The sequence below is a fragment of the Halichoerus grypus genome, chromosome 5, assembly GCF_964656455.1.
Source record: "Halichoerus grypus chromosome 5, mHalGry1.hap1.1, whole genome shotgun sequence".
Classification (NCBI taxonomy): Eukaryota; Metazoa; Chordata; class Mammalia; order Carnivora; family Phocidae; genus Halichoerus; species Halichoerus grypus.
Genome location: NC_135716.1, coordinates 93,636,464 through 93,657,899, shown reverse-complemented (window position 1 = coordinate 93,657,899; position 21,436 = coordinate 93,636,464). Strand labels below are relative to the sequence as shown.

At 37.0% G+C, this 21,436-nt stretch overlaps 2 protein-coding genes and 1 long non-coding RNA gene across 7 annotated transcripts in view; 1 reads left to right on the top strand and 2 right to left on the bottom strand.

The window, feature by feature from the left end:
- The window catches only part of RSBN1 (round spermatid basic protein 1), a 46,421-nt gene extending 30,442 nt beyond the window's left edge, over window positions 1-15,979 (bottom strand). For both annotated transcript variants that reach the window (XM_036088465.2, XM_078072584.1), the window contains exons 1-2: window positions 15,274-15,979; window positions 3,512-4,185 (exon numbers count right to left, since the gene is read on the bottom strand). In XM_036088465.2, coding sequence (XP_035944358.1) covers window positions 3,512-4,185; window positions 15,274-15,979 — 1,380 coding nt within the window. The remainder of the gene's footprint in view (window positions 1-3,511; window positions 4,186-15,273) is intronic.
- LOC144381880 (uncharacterized) overlaps window positions 15,075-21,436 on the top strand; it is a 36,080-nt gene continuing 29,718 nt past the window's right edge. The window contains exon 1 of the long non-coding RNA XR_013447976.1: window positions 15,075-15,175. This is a non-coding gene — a long non-coding RNA (uncharacterized LOC144381880). The remainder of the gene's footprint in view (window positions 15,176-21,436) is intronic.
- The window catches only part of PTPN22 (protein tyrosine phosphatase non-receptor type 22), a 58,335-nt gene continuing 53,865 nt past the window's right edge, over window positions 16,967-21,436 (bottom strand). For 3 of the 4 annotated variants that reach the window (XM_078072581.1, XM_036088464.2, XM_078072580.1), the window contains one exon: window positions 16,967-18,062. In XM_078072581.1, coding sequence (XP_077928707.1) covers window positions 17,998-18,062 — 65 coding nt within the window. In that variant the 3' untranslated portion in view covers window positions 16,967-17,997. The remainder of the gene's footprint in view (window positions 18,063-21,436) is intronic. The other variant, XM_078072583.1, reaches the window with a different exon arrangement.

Here is a 21,436-nt window from a genome sequence, read left to right as displayed (position 1 = left end):
GACCAGCACCACGATCTGCCCATTTGTCCAAACCATATTTTAAGACTCTATCCTTCTCCCTCACCAAACTGCAATTAATCCCATCTTCTAATTATTTCTCAAATTTCATTCCTTCCTCTCTAGTGTATCAGTTGTGACATGGATCATTTCTGACTTGGTTACCATAGTAATCTAACCAGTCTTCTTGCTTCCAATCTCATTTTCGTCCTCAATCTCACCCTTCACATTCCTATGTAATCTTGGCAAACATAACTTGATAGTACTCCCCTACTAAAATTCACCAATGATTTCCCCATTACCTTTAGGAAAAAGTACTAACTTTCTTTTGGCACATCATATAAAGCTCTTCACAATCTTGATTTTTTTCTCTCGTCTCAATTCCCACCACCCCTCAACAGTCAACATGTACTCTTGCCATGTCAGGCTAGCTGCAGCTCCCTGAAAGTACCACATTCTCTAATGCCTCTGTGTGTTTGCATAGGCTGTTTTTCCTTTGCTTAAAATGCCCTTATTAAGCTAAGTACTAATCTTCTTTTAAGACTCTACTCAAGCATCACATGCTTTAAACTGCCCTTTCTAATCACCTCAAGTCTGTTAGGTAACACCGCAAACTGTGCTCCCTCTATTACACGGCTTTCCCTATGCAGCATACTTCTATTCGAATACTTAGCAAATTGTATTATAATTGCTGGTCTATTCATCTCCTCCACCAGACTGAGCTCATCAATTAGTCCTTTTAGGAACAGAATGTCCAGTACATGGTTTGCTGAGGGGCACCGGGTAGCACAGTCGCTTAAGTGTCCCGCTCTTGGTTGTCGCTCAGTGTCCTGGTATCAGGCCCTGCATGGGGCTCCATGGAGTCGGCTTCAGACTCTCTTTCCCTCTTCCTCTGCCCCTCCCTGCTGCATGCTCACTCACTCATTCTCTCTCTCTCAAATAAATAAATAAAACTTTAAAAAATAAATGAAAAATAAGTGTTTGCTAAATAAACTACCTTGAAATAATAGTCACGAATAATTATTATGGCTACATATTTAAACTATAAATAACTTCCAAAAACTGTCCAAGGTAACAAAAGTTTCTTCAGTTTGTTTACAGGCTTAACAGAACTTTAAAAGACTTCATTAAACAAAGAAGTCCAAAATATTTAAGGTATTCACTTAATTCCCAACAATCTAAAAGTATTTGTTAAAAATTAATAGCCTTCTCAATACTGTGTTAAACTAAGATTATTTTAATTTCACTAATGACAGTGTTAGACAAATAAAAGCACTGGTCTCTTTTCCAATGGCTGAAGTAAAGAAGCATGGTAAAATGACAGGCATATTGCTCAGGTGGCCTAGGTTAGCACCGTGACTTCCTACTTACTAGCTACATGAACTTGGATAACAATGAACATCTCCAGGCTTCAGTTCCTTCAAAGGAAAACAGAGATAAAATTGCTTACCTACACCATAGGTTGTTTCAAATATTCAGTTATGAATGTGAAAATATTTCTATAAACCATGAACTGCTAAATAAATGTCAACTATTGTGTTAGCTTCCATACTAACATCTGCCAAATATTGACAGGTGCAAATTTAAAGTTTCACGGACTACTTCAACCTCCATACCCACCCCATACCTCTCCTCCAACGACTGAAAATTCATAAATAAAATTAAGTTCTAGGATTACCACAGCACAAGACTTAGTCAGTAGTCCTCAATATTCTCATCTGGTTGAAGGCATAAAGATATCTAATTTAATAATAATAATCTCAGATGTTCTTAAGAAGAGGTTTTTTTATAAATCTCAAAGTAAATCTCAAGGTAAGTTGTTGGTACAGTCATTTAAATTTCAGCTCCATTTTAAAAAATTAATTGGAGGACAAAAATCAGCAGGGAATATTTAGAGATACCTTCTTTTATCAACTATTTAGATTGGGTACTATTGACAAATAAGCTTGATCTACTATAGACTAACTAACATGAAAGTTAAAAAGCCACCACTATAAAACCAAGACTTTTTTTCACCCGTATTTCTGGCTTATTTCTCAGATATGCTTGTTGGTCTATCAATCAGAAGAGAAAATTTGCTGCATTTTCTAAACTAAAAAAGTGATGAAGCATGTTAATTCTGCTCTCAGCAATATCGTTCTTTCTTAAATGGGGACTTACGGGGATTATGGCCTATATCAGGAAAACTGTTTTCTGTCCCTTCTCTGCAATATTTATAAAAATAGGATTCTTAACCTTCAAAGGGCAAAACTCCTTAAAAAAAGAAAAAAAAAAGTAAAAGAAAAAAGAAAATCTACTACAAAAGTCAGCACTTCGGTACCTGATTGTGGTAACAAGGCCAAAATCCAAGACGAAGCCCTTTATTGCACATCGTGTTCCAACGTCTTGGGCAGCCCCATCTTGCGACCTCTCCAGATTGGCTGCTCCTGTTCTCTCTACTGCAGAGAGAACTTCAATTAGAGAAATTCTGAAGCTCATGAATCTAAACTGGATACTCCCCTCACTGGAGGCAAGGATGGCAAGAATCATTAAAAAGATTCAAGTTAGAGGAGGTTTCAAATAAATCCAAGTGGCTTGAAACCACTATAATGCAGGCAGCTGAGAGTCTTATTATGCAACAGTCTATTTACCTAAAAAAAAAAAAAAATCTTAAGGAAAAGAATGGCAGCAAATTATTAGATAACCTGAAAAAACAGGTTATATAATCATAAATCTCTAAAAAGTAAAATACTCTCCACTAAACTTGTGTTGAATTTATATCTATGATACCAACTTATAGCTGACCATTCACGTTTATAATCCTTATGAGAAAAGGAAGTAAGAAAATAACTAGGACATGTTATTAACTTCTTTCTGTGCCCTAAAATAACTCATTGAAAAAATGTCTGGTCAAAAACCAGTGGTTAGGAAGGAGAGATTTCCCTGCTGACTTAAGCCTAGCTGCCCAAGCAAGGCTTTAGAAAAGGTCTTCACCTACAACAGTGCATAGGCAGAAGGAGCAGAGGCTATGGCGGTCTTCCTAGTGACACTTCCAAGTCACGTAAATGGGGTATGTTTCTGGGATAGACTGCCAACAAGTTACTGAAAGAAACAAAGCCAGCAAAAACCTGGCAAATAAACAGGCCAATGCCCTCATGTGTTTATTATGACATAAGTAGTCTTAACTAAAGTTACCTTGATGCTATCAGATCAAAATCACATCCTCTATACTAACAGTACCTGATTTCTGAAAGACTGGATTCGTTTTCAAGCTGGTTTTCCATAAAGACTTGTAATGATGTATAACATGTATAAAGTATTTAAGTATTTCTTAGACCAAGCAAGTAACAAGCTACATCCCAAAGAACCAGCAATTAAGATTTTTCAATTAGAGCAATAAACTAACGATCTGAATCACCTTTACCACCATGAATTTTTATCAAAACTGTGCTGGTATGTGCAAATGAAAGAGAATGAGGTTAATACTGTCAAGAAACTGTATTTACTAAACAATTTAACAATGATTTTATCTTACCTGAGTGTGAAAATTTGAAATGGTGGTTGTTTCGATATCTTTCTTGCCCAGAATCTCCATTTTCACAGGAGTGTTGGGGAAATTAAAAGCAAAGTAGTCCAAGAAGTCTGGGAGATAAGCAGCCGCTCCATGCACTATTGCTAAAGCATAGTAAGCAGCATTTTTCTCATTTTCACTGAATGTCAAAGCAAGAAACTCCTCAGAAAATCTCTCCATCTCCATTGGAGACAAAAATGAGAGTTCATCCATGTAAGCATGAAGGACAAGTGCACCACCATTGGACTGGTGTTCCTCATGAATAAAGTTGCTAAACTTAGTACCTGTTTTTAAGAAATTTCTACGAATAGAATGTTCCTGGTGAGTCATAAAAGGTGTTTGTACTCCCTGGGGTACCCGATATTCTTGCATGCCCAAATTTAATCGGCACAGCTGTTCATCTTTCAGATACCTGAAGGACTCCTTATTAACTCCTGAAGTGCTATTTATTTGTCCTTGGGTGAGGATTTCCTTACTGATGCGGGTCAGGCCAGCACAGACGGTTTGTACTTCCTTATTGTACATTTTAAGGCGTCTTCCTCGCATATCTTCTCGGTGTTTCTTTTTCTTTTTCTTCTTTATTTTCTTCAAGACAAAATCATCAGCTCTCTGGGTTTTACCATTTTCATCTGGTGTTTCTGGCCACAATAATTAAAAAGAAGTTAGTTGCTAGGCCTAGTGTCAACATATAAACTTCCTACGGTATTTGATCTCAAATTAAATGGCCTATTCTCAGTTTCTCTGAATTTGCCATGACAACTTACATGTTTATAAAATGAGACAAAGATCTTAAAATACGGTAATATTCAAGGTTGAAAACTATGCTAAAAAGTAGACAATGGATATGTAAGCATATAATTTAATACGACTTGCAACAAAAAGTAAAGGAAATATCCACGTAATTTCACATCTGCCATACTGTATGGAATATCTCTTCAGTAACCACTGTAAAATCTAAACTGAAGCTTGTCATATTTTGCTATGATACATACAGGTAAATCAAACAAAGGCAAAGTAAGCTGTAAGACACCATTTTGCCTACCAAATTGGATTGACTTTTCTTTTTTTGGCATTCTCACATACTGTTGTTGGAAGTATAAATTGGTACAAATTCCATGGAGGACAATTTGGCACCCACCAAAATGGATATGTACACCAAAAGCCTTGTAGATATTTGTAATTATCAGACCCAGAAATTCCACTCCCAAGTAAAAATTACCTAAGAAAATAACTGAAGATACACAAAAATATCCATGACAGTTATTTAGGGACTCCCCCCCCCCTTAAATGTCTATCCTAAGTAACAGGATGTTGATTAAACTCTGGTACTTACATACTGACAAAATACTACCCAGCCATTACAAGTTATATTATAAATGAAAAGAAATGATGAATTACAAGGTTATAGAATGCTTACATTGCCAAACTTCCAGGAAGCATTCTCTAACAAGTCATCCCTACCCAGTTTGGATAGCTATTCCTACCCTGTGCTTCCTTAGCACTGTACTTCCCCTTCCCCTATCACAGAACTTACCACATTCTATGTTATCACATATCTAATTTTCTACCTCTCCTCTAGACTGTAAGCAATCTAAGGTCAGAAATATATGTCTTACCTTTCTTTCCAAGGCATCTAATGTGTATATACTCTGATCCCATGTTTATAATATTAAACAAACATTTATTAAGTACCCACTAAGTGCCAGGGACATTTCTGGGCACTAGGGGGATATGGTGCTAAGACAGACATAATTCCCATTCTCTTGGACTTTACAATCTAGTTTGGCAAGAAAAACAAAATATCAGTAAGCTACTCTAGATGCTGAGGAAACTTCCCTTTGGGAGGTAACATTTAGGCTGATTCCTAAATAATAAGACAAGCCAGGCATGTTTTCTAGGGAAAAATATTCCAGGGAGAAGCAAAGGACCTATAGAGAGGAAAAAGTCTGACTGATCTACATATGTTTTGTACATATATTACACAGAAAAGTACCTGAAGAAATACACATCAAAGTGTTAATGGTAGTTATCTAGGCTGGTAGGATTATAAATATCTAGATGTTTTCTTTTTTGCTTATCTGTATTTTCTAATTTTCTACAATAAACACATACTACATCTATAATTAAAAATTTATTTTTAATTTTTAAGAGATTATCACGGACTGACAAACCCAAAATAGAACAGCATCGTTCATTTACCAGTTTGAAAATATATCTAGCAAGAAATCTTTAGGATTAGGGCGCCTGGGTGGCTCAGTTGGTTAGGCGACTGCCTTCGGCTCAGGTCATGATCCTGGAGTCCCGGGATCGAGTCCCGCATCGGGCTCCCTGCTCAGCAGGGAGTCTGCTTCTCCCTCTGACCCTCCTCCCTCTCATGCTGTCTCTCATTCTCTCTCTCTCAAATAAATAAATAAAATCTTTAAAAAAAAAAAAAAAGAAATCTTTAGGATTAAATATCAGGTATAGTCCTGACCAACCTTTCAAGTTCGATGTGGTATTTACTATATAGAATTTGTCCACCCAACAATAGAATTTCTTTTTTTTTTTTTAAAGATTTTTTATTTATTCATTTGAGACAGAGAGATACAGAGAGAGAGAGAGCATGAGCAGGGGGAGAGGCAGAGGGAGAGGGAGAAGCAGACTCCCCGCTAAGCAGGGAGCCCGATGTGGGGCTCGATCCCAGGACCCTGGGATCATGACCTGAGCCGAAGGCAGACACTTAACCATCTGAGCCACACAGGTGCCCCCCAACAATAGAATTTCTGACATGATTCAAGTAATTCAGTGTTAAGACAGATACTCCAATTGATCCTATGACTACAGCTGGGAAGAACAAATTCAATAAAATTTACAGTAAATAATTTACTTGGTATAATATGCAAATATGATAGTTGCAGTACTCCATACAAAATCATTCCAAATCACCAAATATTGCAAGTTACGAAAAACTTCTAAAGAAAATATTTAAAAGTCAGAGACTTCAAAGTGTATAGATACCAAATGACTTTCATTCTGTTTAATATCTGTTTTTAAACAAAAAGAAAACCCTTCATTTGCAAACATCACTTATAATTAAACTGAGATCATATAGCAAAATATACATGTAATCAGACTGCTTAAATTGGCAAGACAGAAAAAGCAGTCCATCTTTTATTCTGTATACACTTAAATCTTTGAGATTTTGTTAAAACACTTATAGTAACAGTCATTTATATTTCTTACCAAATAAAATTAATCTAAATGCTTTTCCCACATTAAAAATCGGTAATTTAGGCAATTCTCCCAAGCAACTAAATGTTAATGCCATTAAATACAAAGGTTAGTCCAATTTTTAAAAAGTCATCTAATTACCCTCTGCTAAATGTTTTAGCAATTTCACAGAGAAAAAAAAAAAGAAAGAAAAGAAACTATCTCTGAATAGATCTGTTATTTTAAGCTTCAGAGGAGGTATTTGGTATGCAGAAGATGAATTGTGACCTAGATCTGCCACTGAAATTAACACCACCAAGGAGTTGCCTTGATTGTAACACATTTTCTATATTACTATCAGCTTACCAATGGTTTTTCTAACATGGCCAAGTCTCTGTGGGTTTTATTCCAAACTCATTTATATGAGAACCACTCAAATCATCGAACACGGGCCCATCAAAAAAAACATCGTACAAGGAAATGAAAAGGACCTTAAATTGATTGTAATCTCATATTTCAACATGATAAAAGTTTAAAATATGAAATAAATGTCAATCTATCTCATTAATCCTGTTTTTCAAATTTTGATTCTTAACTAAGGCTGAATATGGAAAGCTCACCTTTGTTTATAGAGAAATTTTAGACTACTTGTGTCATACCAGCTAATGAATTTCAATGAATAAACAAAATTTACCTCTGAATTACTGTGATGACAACTAATTGAAAATGGCATACATATACAAAGTTGTTAAAGGTTATTACAGTAAGTTGGCCCTGTTGCACTATGAGAATATCAAGGTTGCCTTGCCTTGAATTAAAAACACTAATTAGAAGTCAATGTCTTTGCAATATAAATGTATCAAATCAGCATGCTGTACACCTTACACAATGTTATATGTCAATTATATCTCAAAAAAACCCACAAAAAAACAAAAAAAAACAACGTCTAAAGTTTTCACAATCTTTCCATTCCTGGTTGACTTAGCTTTCCAACAGAGAACATATTCAGGAAGTAACATTTTGAGTATTTCCCTACAGCACAAAAGCTAAAATTTATTGACATCAGTTCTTTTACAGAAAAAAAGCCAAACCACTCTATTATCTGTGATTAAGGAAAGCTTTCACATATCAAACTGTGAGAGCAAACATAAAGAGAAGTATGTAAGTCTACAGAGGAAGATACATTTATCTGAGAAACAAATTGCTGTCTTAAAAAAAAAAAAGGGTCATTCTAACTGTAACTAAATTAATGCATGACACTATCAATAAAATCCTCATAAGAGTCTGTGTCCATTGAGTCATGAATGGATAAAGGAAATGTGGTATATGTATACACACACACGCACACACACACCACGGAATATTACTCAGCCATCAAAAAGAATGAAATTTTGCCACTTGCAACTATGGATGGAGCCAGAGTGTATTATGCTAAGTGAAGTAAATCAATCAGGGAAAGACAAATACCATATGATTTCATTCATGTGTGGAATTTAGGAAAACAAAAGAGATGAACATATGGGAAGGGGAAAAAAAAGACAGAGAAGGAAGCAAACCATAAGAGACTTAATGACAGAGAACAAACTGAGGTTTGAGGGAGGGAAATGGGTGGGGGATGGGCTAAATGGGTGATGGGTATTAAGGAGGGTACTTGTGATGAGCACTGGGTGTTCTATGTAAGTGATGAATCACTAAATTCTACACCCGAAACTAAAATAAAATAAAATCCTCATATGTGCTAATATTATCAACTATCAAATAGCATCATTTATTTATGTCACTATTGAAAGTTCTCATTAATACAAAAAAATTAGCTTTTTCTATCACAAAACTTAAATTCATATCACCATTCTCACACTTGAATCATAACTTAGAACTGAAAGAAATGTAATACCCTCAATTCTTAAAAATCATGGTGGATACACATTTTCAAAGCAAGTACAATGTTTTATATTTTATTAATCATAAAGAAAAGGGCTAAAGTTGCTTCCTGAAAATAAATTTTTTAGACTTATTGGGTATCTTTCCCGTCCCATATAAAAACCTGACTAAAAAGGTCACTGTATGTTTATAACACTACCTTACTTTACCCCTCATCCCTCCATATCATGGTGTTTAAGAGTGGCTGGCTGAATTCGAATCCCTGTCCTTGTACTTCCTCCCAGAATATTACCTTTTGCAACTTAATTTCTTTGTACCTTGTTCCTCATTGGTAAAATGGGGGAAAGTAACAGCACCTCCTCATAAAATCAGTGAGGAGAGTAAATGAAACAGAGCACATAAAGTACTTAAAATAGTCCTAGAATATAACAAATACTCAATACATGTTAACTACTATTACCCCAAAATAGGTGGATTGTAGAGGCAGTAGAGAGTGCTATAGGAGTAGGTGCTTTACAGTTAGAGAGACCTAGCTTAATGTCCCAGCCCTACTACTTACTGCGTAGGGTCTCTGGGAACACTCACTAATCTCTTTAAACTTCCATTTTCTCATCTTAATGTTAATTCTAGTATCTATCTCACAGAGCTATAGTAAGGGTTAAATAAGACAATAAACATAAGGGCCTCATCACAGTACTGAACACACAATAAGTGCTCACCATCTTTATTATCATTTTCACAATAATATTTAATACATTCCTTGAAATTATTGGCAGTAACTCTGAGATATCAAAACTAGAGACAGAAATTACTGACCTAGAATACAATGTAGTATGCCCATAAAAAGGACAAAAATCTCTGAAAGAGGGAAGAAAATTATTCACCAAGGGTCTACTTGGTATCATACATGCTATCTCATTTTAATTCTCAAACAAACCAGTGAAGTAGATACATAAGTCAATTTTATAGAGAAGAAAACAGCTTGAAATAAGATATGTTACTTATTGTAGGCCACAAAACAAGCAGGTGAGAACCAAGATTCAAACGCTCACCTTGTCTGATTCCAAAACTCAAACTCTTCCCATACACTATTAGACTACACTCTTCCTTTCTGCCTTCTCTATCAACTCTGAGACACTCCCTTGAGATGACCAACTAAAATTATCTGGTTACAATTAATGGACTTGAGAAGGAGGAGGAGGACCTACAAGAATCTCCAATAAAGAGAGCATTACTTTATTCAACAAGTATTTTACTGAGTGCCCATTACATGATAACTCTGCATTTATGTTATGCAAAAATTTCATGCCCTAAAGGCTTCCCCCCCCACCCCTCTGGGTAGGTAAGGAAAGTATCAGTTCCTAAAGTTGTTGCTCTGATAAATGAGATGATCTGTTTATTTCAGTTCTCTGTATAATCCCCAAATAATTCCTCACTGCTATCACCAAATGGGATTTGGATTTTAAATTCCTGTCAAAAGCTTTCTGACATCACAGAAAATTACAATTAGTTGTCTGACTTGGGGATACTACCTGTGATAGAAAGTGGACAGTTGGTCAAAGATGAAAAAATGTGAGAAAGGAAGGCTGATTCACAAGTGAATACAAAAGAGCAATCCTGTCACTTAATGACACTAGAGAAAAGAGCTAGGGGGATTGACTCTCCCCCTTTCCTTTTTTTCTACAAAATATTAAAATATTACTAAAATCATATATTTACTAAACAAGAAAAGTAATTTTTGAGCAAATATGTTCTACGCTTTTTATGAGCAACAAAGGGAGAGAAAAATTAAGATTTCAAAATACACAGATAACTATCAGTTTAAGACTCAAGCCTGTTACTTTTAAGAAATAAAAAATGTTTTAATATCTCTTTATTTAGTTAACAATCCAAATATGCTTAGTGAAAAATGAAAAGCAAAGTGGACCACACACAAGTCAAAAAAAACTGGGTCCTGGATTCAGTTCTATCATTTACTAACTAGAAAATCTTAAGCATGTCACTTCACCTCTTCAAAACTCACTTTAATTCCCATTTTAGAGATGAGAAATTGTTGTTTCAACTATTTATGAGCAACTCCAAACATCTGGAATCTGAAATTTATAATTAACTTACACATGAAGTTGGATTGAGTACAGCTGGGCTGGTATGAAGGAACATGTCTTTCAGCACAATGATCTATCGCAGAGATTGGCAAACTTTTTCTATAAAGAGCCAGATAGTAGTAAGCTTTAGCAGCCCACGTAGTCTATCTCAGCTACTCTACTGTTCTAGTGTGAAAACTACCACAGACAATATATTTGAATGAGTGGAGTGATGTTCCAATTTATTTCTGGACAACGAATTTAAATTTCTTATGATTTTCACATGTCATGAGGTTTTCTTCAACCATTTAAAATGTAAAGACCATCCTTATTTGACAAGTCATACAAAAACAGGCAGTGGAACTGATATTTTACAAATATGTAGAAGTAATCCAATGGAGGAAGAAAAGTCTTCAATAAAGATGCTGGAACAATTGGAAACATGAACCTCAACCTAAACACCTCACACCTTACACAAATAACTCAAATAAATCGTAAAAGTCACCATTATAATACTTTTTAGGAAAAAAAATAAATGAAAATCTTTGGGACCTAAGCCTTGAGACCTTAGATTTGACGCCAAAAGCATGATCCATAGAAGAAAAAAATAATTAGACCTCAACAAAATTTACAACTTTTGCTCTGTGAAAGACCGTCTTAAAAAGAGGGAAACACAATCAACAAAAGTGGGAGGAAATATTTGCAAACAATATATCTGACAAAGGACCCATACCTATAATATACAAAGAATTCTGAAAAGTCAATAGTAAAAAAAAAAAGCAAACAATTCAATTAGAAAATGGGCAAGACATAAAGAGACATTTTACTGATGAAGATATATGGCCAGCAAATGATGACCAAAAAAAGATGTTAAATATCACTAGCCACTAGGGAAATGCAACTTAAGTCCATGATGAGGTAATACTTATTACACATCTATTAGGACAGATAAAATAAAAATAGTAACAATACCAGATACTGGCAAGGATGTGGAGAAAGTGGAAATCTCATACACTGCTGGTGGGAATGTAAAATTGTACAGACATTTTAGAAAATAGTTTGGTAATAACTTAAAAAAAAACAAAAAAACAATAAACATACATCTTTATGACCCACCAATTGCATTCCCAGAGAAATAAATGAAAATTTACATCCACACAAAGACCTGAATATGAATGTTCATAGAAGCTTTATTCTAATAGCCAAACTGGAAACAGCTGAAACATTATTCAGGTGAATGGTTAAACTGTGGTATATCTATACCGTAGAATACTACTCAGCAATGAAAAGGAGTGAGCTATTGATAAAACTTGAATGGATCTCAAGGACATCATGCTGAGTGAAAAAAGCCTCAAAAGATCACATATTGTATCATTCCATTTACAACATTCTCAAAATGATATAGAGTTATAGAACAGATTGGTGGTTGTTAGAGGTTAGGGAAGGTGGGGAGACAGAGTTGGTACCTAAGACTTTCAAGGGATTAGCAAAAGGGGGATCTTTGTGGTGATGGAATAGTTGTGGATCTTCATTGCAGTGGTGGTTAAACTAATCTACAGGTGATAAAATGGCACAGAATTATACACACACCATTGTACCAATGTCAATTTCCTGGTGTGGATATTATATAATAATTATGTAAAATATAACCACTGGGAAAAACTAATGAAGGGTAAAAACTTCTCTGCACTATTTTTGCAATTTCCTGTGAATATATAATTATCTCAAAATAAAAAGTTAAAATAGTTTCTGAAAATCTTAAGGAAAAGGGAGGGAAGACATAACTCTGTAAATAACAAGGGTCTAGCCACTCTCCTTATTAATCTTAAGAGTTGTTTCAAGGACAAAGTTTGATAAAATAACAAAAGGTCGTTTTAAAAGTGCCTAATATCAGCCACTGTTTTAAGTACTTTCCACATATTGCCCCATTTAATCCACATAATAACCTTGTAAAACAGACACTAGAACCCCATTGTACAGACAGGAAAAGTGAAGCTGAAAGAGGTTAAAGAAATTTGCCCATGATCAAACAGTAAGTAGTAGAGCCACAAGTTAAACTTAGATTGACTCCAGAGGCATGCCTCCTGCACACCACTGTAACAAGCATAAAGATGTTCAGCGAAAAAAGTAAAGATATCCACCAAAATGTGTGCAAAAGCCTGGATTAAACAAAGTTAAGCCAGTTTGTTTTCTGTAGGGTTCTCAGAACTTTTAAAATGCCAGTATATGTCACATATCTAGAAGGCTTTTTCCCCCCATGTATAAGGCCATGTACAGTTTTTCCCCCCATGTATAAGGCCAGGGAGCCCTTTTCCTGCAGAATGCATAATCCAACAGTCCCTGACTCAAAAGTTAAAATGTTTAAACTAGACTTATTATGGTGATCCTTCTACAATACATACAAATATCGAATCATTATGTTGTATATCTGAAACTAATATAACATTGTATGTCTACTGTATTTCAATTAACAACAACAACAAAAAAGGTAAGATGTTGAAATTACCCCACTTCTTCACATATTGGCAAACTACAAATGCTTCAAGCTGTGCTGTCCAATATGGTAGCCACTAGCCAAAAGAAACTATTATGAATTAAATAAAATTAAAAATTCAGTTCCTCAATTATACCAGCCACATTTAAGTCTTCAAGACTTATTTCAAGGGCCATATACGACTAATGCTACCATATTGGACAGCACAGATATAGAACATTTCCATCACTGGAGAAAGTTCTGTCAGACAGCAATGAGTTAAAGGTTTGTTTTTGTTTGTTTTTTAAAGAACAGGGGCCTGTGCAATCCTCAGAGAAGCACACTTTATTATACGTGTAATTGCCACTATCCCACCCTAAAAAGGGGCTAGGTCAGAAATTTTTGATGGAGCTGGCTACTGCCATTCTAATGCCAAGGCATGGGGAAGGGGTAAGCCAAGAAGGGGAAAAAGGAAATACCATAAAAAAAAAAGAAAGGAACAACAAGCCACTGGGGGGAGGATGCTTGAACTGGGATTCAAGATCTGGGTTCTACTCCCTACTACACCAATTATTCATTAAAATAATATTTTTAATGTTTGTACTTGGTACTAATTAACTGGGACTTAATTAGGCAAGTCTTTTCACTACTTTGGGCCTGGGTTTCCTCTTCCACAATATAAATTTGAATTGGTTGATCTCTAAGATTCCCTCTACCTCTGTATGGTTAAAACACACACACACACACAAGAAAAGAGAAGATGAGAAATAAAAGACAGCAAGATCACTGCATTCTGGTGGTGGAAACTGGCAGTCCTGTCAGATTGGCACAAGTTTTATTCTTCAAAATAACATCTGGATACCACCAAAGGAAGAAAGATTTCATTCAGTTCAATAAATATTTATTGACTAATTATTTGCAACAAACTGCACTATTTGGATGTGGCACCACAAAAAAACTGACTTAAGTCAAGACCAAGTATATGGAAGGAATCCAAAACACACAAAACTTTAAATTGAAAGACTTTGTTCATAAACATGGAATAACCCAGCTAGCCCAATACTAAGAAATATTAAGATACTTGTATCTTAAAATCTTCTTGAGGAAATACAACTAACAAATTATATAAAATCATATAAAAATCCATGGTATAATCAAAATTCCTACCCCCCCCCTCCTACAGAGAATACAAATAAATGCTACACGTACTTGCGAACAGGAAGATACCAATTTTGGTAAACCTAATTTCTCTAGATCCCACATTTAATTGGGTAGTCCTGTATTTTCTGGGTGCAATATTCTTGACTTTAGTGAGGGTTATTGGAATTAAATAAATTCTCAATTTTTTTGTGTGTGCCAGAAAGAATAAACTGTAACCGGACTTCTTGCTTCTAACTATTCACTACTGCACATTTCCCACTTTTCACAGGCACGGTTAGTCCTATTTCCTAGGATCAAAAGGGAGAGAAAACCTTCCCAACCCTCTTCCCAGAATTAAGATTTAATATAAAAATTAAAAAAGATTTCACCTCCGGATAAAAAAGAACCACTACAAACTACGTCTGCTATTTTACCTTGCAAAAGCTAAAGCAACCTGTGAGTCGAGTGACCTCTGTAAGAATTCAAACTCATTAAAGCCCCACACCATACCCGTGAATATTTTGGAGCCTAGGAGAGTGAATATCAAAGATTTCCACCAAAGACAACAAGAAGAAAGGATTTAAGCGACAAGTCTTTACTTCAGAAAAACAGTTTTTTTAATACCCCAGCTACTAATCCCACGCCGAGGACCGCGCGGCGCGGAAAGCCTGGCGAATTTGAAAACAAACGTTGGTAAAGGCTCGGGGTGAAGGGCGGGGGCGGGGAGGGGGGAGCCTGGTAAGGGGGTTAGTAACTGACAGCTCGGCCTCGAAACGAGAAGCCTCAAGTAGGTCAGGCTGTGTCAACGGTTTGAAATCCAGAGTCCACCCCCGTGGGCTTAAGGGAGTAGAGCAGCAGGAGGTAAGTAAGCGTTTGGCGTCTTTCAGTGCTAAAGGGGCGGGATATCAGAACTGAGAGAGACCTAGAGCCCAAGCTCGGGGCAGTTCGCCTGCTCTCACCTCTCTTGGGGGCCTTGATCAGAGGCACCCCTCCAGTCCTCTCGCCGTTTTCCTGCTTGTCCTTGTGCTTGAGATCGCCCGGAACGCAGGAGCTGGGGTCACCATCGGAGCCGCGGTGGTGATGGTGCTTGTGCCGCTCCTTGTGGCCCTTATGCTTGGGCCCGGCCGCGCTCACCGTCAGGGGAGAGAAGGTGAAGAGGGCCGAGGTGCCTGGGGCCGGGAGCGGGGCAGCGACAGCGGGCCCGGCGGGTGCCAGCGAAGGTGGCGGCGGAGGCGGCAGGAGCAGAGGCTCAACAGGGCCTGGGACGGTTGGGGCTGCATTCGTTGGCGGCAGCGGCCCGGGATGTTGGCGGCTGCGACGCCGCCGGTGAGGGGGAGCGAGAGGGGGGTCCTGGCTCGGCCGCCCCCGCTTCTCCTGAGACCCCCCACTGCTCGCTCGGCGCTGCCGCTTCACTCCCCGCGGCGAGACCCCAGCATGGGGTTTCTCCTTCCCTTCTTTGTCCGGCTCCTCCTGCGCCGCCACCGCCCGTACTACGCGCACCGCTCCGACCTGCGCAGCCATTTCACCCACAAACACACATTTAAATGGCCCGACCGCCCCCCCGTCCGCGTATCGCGCAAGCGCCGCCCGCGCACGGCCCGCTGGGCATTGGAGTCTCTCCCCCGCCCTCCACTTCGCGGCGGTTGTTCCTCCGGAGCTGAACATGCCGGAAGCGGCCGTTCCCAGCGCTTCTCCGCAGGCCTCTCCGAGCGAGGCCTATTGTAAAGCACCCTGGGCGGCGCAGAGCCTCCTGGGAGCGGTAGTTCCCCCGCGCCCCCACCGCCTCCCTGGCTCTGGGAGTGGAGGAGCGGAAAGAGAGCGTGCGCCGAGTCACGCTTCGGGCTGCGACGCAACCGCCGCTGGGCGGAGAGTTGCCGCCAACCGCCTTAACGGCCGAAACAATGTTGGTGGCTTTCAGAGTCTGTCGGCGCGTTCCCATTATCGTGTTCGTGTGCCCCTTCGTCATTTTACACGGAGTAGGTGGTCTCCATAGGTACTTTTAAATTTCATAGTCCTCTCATAACCTTTGTGAGGTAAAAGAATCTGCGGCCTTTTATCTTTGGACAAGCGATGAAATGAAGAGGAAAGGGGAACTTGATCATATGTAAAATGAGGGCGATTTGGGTTTAGAATCGAGTGGGGCCGCAGTGAAGACATTTTTTAACCTCTTCGTGGGCACTGCTATGGTTACAGCTACAGGCGTAACAAGGCAGGTGCAAGACCTGCCTGGGAGCCTGGTGCGCGCCGCCCCACCTCGCCTTCCAGCCACATCCCCTCTCATGCCTAGAAGGGTAGAGGGCCATTTATTTTGAATCCATTCCCACAGTGACGAAAAAATTCTAGACGGAAAACCATGTTTTTAAACTTTTTTAAATAAGATTTTTTTTTTCAAGTCGCAAGTATAAGGTTGCATAAATTTGAGAGGCGTGTCTACCACAGAACATTCCCCAAATCGTCACTGTTCACCAAGGTTGCTGCCCGGAAATTCATTCACAATTCCATCGTCAAGATCTTAGATTTTACAAATCTAAGATTCTGTTCATATATTTGGCCCTTGATAAAGATCTTTGGGAATAATTGGTTACAATGAAGTACTCAGAAATACCACTAGTGCCTGGAGAAGTATTCAGCTAAATGAACACTACAGTAAAGTTAGTTTTTTTAAAAACAAAGTTTATTCGGCACCTATTGTGTACGTTGTACTACAATAAACAGGTTAACACGTCATCCAGTTTGCCCTATCATTAGGCTTCGTAATGAAACAAATGCTGTTTAAGTATTTCATGTTTCTAAAAGTTAAAAATAAACTAAGTTTTAAAAAAAACTTAAATCATTAGAACTCGGGAATCCTCTGTAACAATAATTACCCACTAACTTACATGTTACATAAAATCAGATTTGAAAACTCAGATTTTCTAAAAATAAGGCAGATCCATATTCATATAGGAAATTTTTTAAACCTCTGGTTGGATATAAGTTGCACATATTTATGTAGGACCTTTGAAATGAAAAATGCTACCAAAAGATAGCTATTTTGCTGATTGTTCTTCTTGACTTGGTAACTGAATAACTTTGGTTAAAACTTATCAGAAATGTAGTTGAACATCTTGTTAGTGGATATATCCAAATACAGAAATGATTCTCTTTATTTACATATTTTATTCTCTTAAATATAACTTCTCCTTTTCTTACTACTCTAGTTTTTCCACCTTTGGGAAGATGTGCAAGGTATATTACATTTAGGCAAAAATAATTCCCAGGGAATAGTCATTGTCACAAGCACAAGTCAGATTTTGTGAAACACTTGCTATAGTAAATCCTGGCAATGTAACATTCAGTTGAGATACAGTTCTTAAAAATATTTTGAAGTTTATATTTATGTAGAAAAGAAGAATAAAAATAACTTCCAGAATGAAAAATAAGTCCATTCTAAAACTGTTTCTCATACACTGTTCTCTACATAAGCTCAAGTGACAAACTTATTTCCAGTTTCCAGCCCAATATAGATGAGATGAAAACATAAAATTTCTGGCACTTATTTGAATATTCTTTTCTAATATTGCTGTTAACACATTACAGTATCTTCATTGTTGAAATTATGAATATGGAAACCTTATTTTAGCTAATAGTATTCTAGTATTCTTATCTGCAGATGCACTTGCAGCCTATATTCCAAAGTTGTGTTAAATATTCCAAGTTGCTGGTGGTTTCCTTGGTCCTTTGGGTTTTGAAAAACGATTTGCAAAACCTGGGAACAAAAATAAAATTGAATGAAAAGTTTTTTAGTATAGAAATGAATAGATTTTAGAGTGTATTATAACATATGCAAGTACATGGACTTTTTTTCAAAAAGTTGGCAACATCTTTATTTTAATAATAGATTGTAAAGGCATAGTACTTAAGTTAATGCTTAAGTGATGACAGAATACTAATAACATTTTAATTTTGTAGAACACTTACAAATTTAATAATGGTAATAATTAGATGAAGTGAAGAACCCTGGTTACAACAACCTTTGGTAATTCAGCATATACAGTTGACCCTTGAACAGCATTTTCTTTAGCTTATGTATACATATGGCAAACAAAATATGTGTTAATCAACTGTTTATGTTATGGGTAAGACTTCTGGTCAACAGTATGCTATTAAGAGTTAAGTTCTGGGAGATTTTAAGTTTTGTAGATTGTTGACTACAAGGGAAGCAGGGCGGCATCCCTATCCCCCACATTGCTCAAAGGTCAACTGTAATATCCTTTTTTCCCCAGTTTTATTGACATATTATTGACCTATAACATATGTAAGTTTAAGGTATACAACATGATGATTTGATACACGTATATATTGTGAAATGATTACCACATTAAGGCTAAATAATAACACCTCCATCCCCTCATAAGATAACCATTTTCTCGTGGTGATTACATTTATGATTTAAACTTTCAAGTATATAATACAGTACTGTTATAATTATCATGCTGTACATTAGGCCCCCAGAACTTATTCATCTTACAGCTGGAAGTTTGTATCCTTTGACCAACATCTCTCCATCTCCCCCAGCCACTGGCAGCCACCATTCTACTCTATATTTCCGTGAGTTTGGCTTTTTTAGATTCCGCATAGAACTGAAAACATACAGTATTTGTCTTTCTCTAGCTTACTTATCTCAGTATAATGCCCACAAGTTTCATCCATGTTGTCTCAAACAACAGGATTTCCTTCTTTTTTATGGCTGAATAATATTCATATATATATATATATATATATATATATATGTATATATAAAATGTATATATATGTATTTTCTTTATCCATTCATCTGTCAGGTGGAGACTTAAGTTGTTTCCATGTCTTGTCTAATGTAAATAATAGTTCAATGAACATGGGGTGCCAATATCTCTTCTGAGGTAATGATTTCATTTCCTTTGGATATATACCCAGAAGTAGGACTGCTGGATCATGTGATAGTTCTATTTTTTTGTGTTTTGAGGAACTTCCATACTGTTTTCCGTAATGGCTATACCAATTTACATTCACACCAGCATTATACAAGGGTTCTCCTTTCTCCACAGTCTAGCTAATACTTGTCTGTTGTCTTTTTGATAATGCCTGTTCTGACAGGTGTGAGGTGATATCTCACTGTGGTTTTGATTTGCATTTCCCTGATGATTAGTGATATCAAGCATCTTTTCACATACCTGTTGGCTATGCATATGTCTTTTTCAGAAAAATGTCTATTCAAGTCCTTTGCCCATTTTTTAATTGAATTGTTTGGTTTTTATTTTTTTTATTATTATTATTTAATTTATTTATTTGTCGGAGAGAGAGAGAGAGCACAGCAGAGGGAGCGGCAGGCAGAGGGAAAAGCAGGCTCCCTGCTGAGCAAGGAGCCTGATGTGGGACTCGATCCCAGAACCCTGGGATCATGACCTGAGCCAAAGCAGATGCTTAACTGACTGAGCCACCCAGGCGTCCTGAATTGTTTGCTTTTTAAAGTAATATCCTACGTCTGCATCTTTTCACCCACCACACACTTATAAAAAAAAAAAAAAACTAGGAAATTTCAATTTCAGAAAAATAAGCACTACTGCTTTACAAAATTATTGTATTAAACTCAGTTATATTTCTACTTCAGCCCAGAAAGCACTCGATTTACTAAGACATTCTCTTTGAAAAGCTTAGAAAAATAATAAACAATCCTGAAAAACTAAGTAGTTAATCACTTTTACTTATCTGTCTCCTTCAAACACTCCCCTCTGCCCCCCCCCCCCAAAAGGAGGAAAACAAGGAAATTTTGCACAACCAAGGAAAACTATTTCTGGGTCCTTTCAAAAAGATTTGCAGGTTGATAACATTGTCTCAACATAGGACTTTTCTTTGATGATGGTATATTTTCAAGGTACTCTGGCACAGCAACTTTATGCGCTCAAACTGAACAATGAAAGCTTTGAACAGAACTGATGAAAAGATCAGATGAGATACTTCTTAAAGCATCCAGCACAATGCCCGGCACATCGTAACTACTTAAGTGTTGCTTCAATCAGAACCACAAAAACACTATACCAGAACTAGAAGAAAAGGAGAGTATGGAAGAGGAGAAGAAAAGAATATTAAAAACAAGAACCCTACTAATACTAAATTTAATAATAGAACCACTAAATTCTACACCTGAAACTAATATTACACTGTATGTTAATTAACTGGAATTTATTTATTTATTTATTTTTAAAGATTTTATTTATTCATTTGAGACACAGAGATACAGAGAGAGAGAGAGCATGAGCAGTGGGAGAGGCAGAGGGAGAGGGAAAAGCAGACTCCCTGCTGAGCCAGGAGCCCGATGTGCGGCTCGATCCCAGGACCCTGGGATCATGACCCGAGCTGAAGGCAGATGCTTAACCATCTGAGCCACCCAGGCACCCCTAACTGGAATTTAAATAAAAACTTAAATACCAGAAAAAAAATTTTTAATAATAGTGATGATAAAAAAAAAATTGGGGGGGAGAAGCACACAGTCAAGTTCATGTACATTTTACTCCTTTGAGTGATAAAAAAGAAAAAAAGAAGGAAAAATATTTCAGGTTAAATAGTTTCATACACATAGTCACAAACTCATCTATTCAGTCCGGATATTTTGACTATAACCCAAGTGGACTGAGAATAGAAGTAAGAATATAATATACAAGTACTAAGTATCTGAAATTTAAGGAACACCGACATTCAGTTTTTTTCACTCATCAATTCTGATAGTTTAGAACAATAGTGAGCTACCTTTTTTTGCATGTAGGCCAATTCAGGAAAAATAAAAATGTTTATAAAACAAAATTTTTTAATTCACATTTAGATACCTTTTTAAGTAAAATATTACTGCAATTTATATTGCTTCCTTTCTAAAAAAGAGCCAATGAAAGAGTTGTGCTTTTTAAGTAAGTAAATATTCAAATCTAGGCATATCTGAGAAGAAATAATATGGAGGAAGCTCTCTAATATTTTATCTTCATATTAGATCACAGACTGTTGTAAAGTTAGATGGGTCATGAGTTACTCAAGTGGTATCACGGATTAAGAGAAAAGGAAGCAAGGGAACGTTTGTGTTCCAGGCAGAGTTTGGTGCTTTTTTCATAG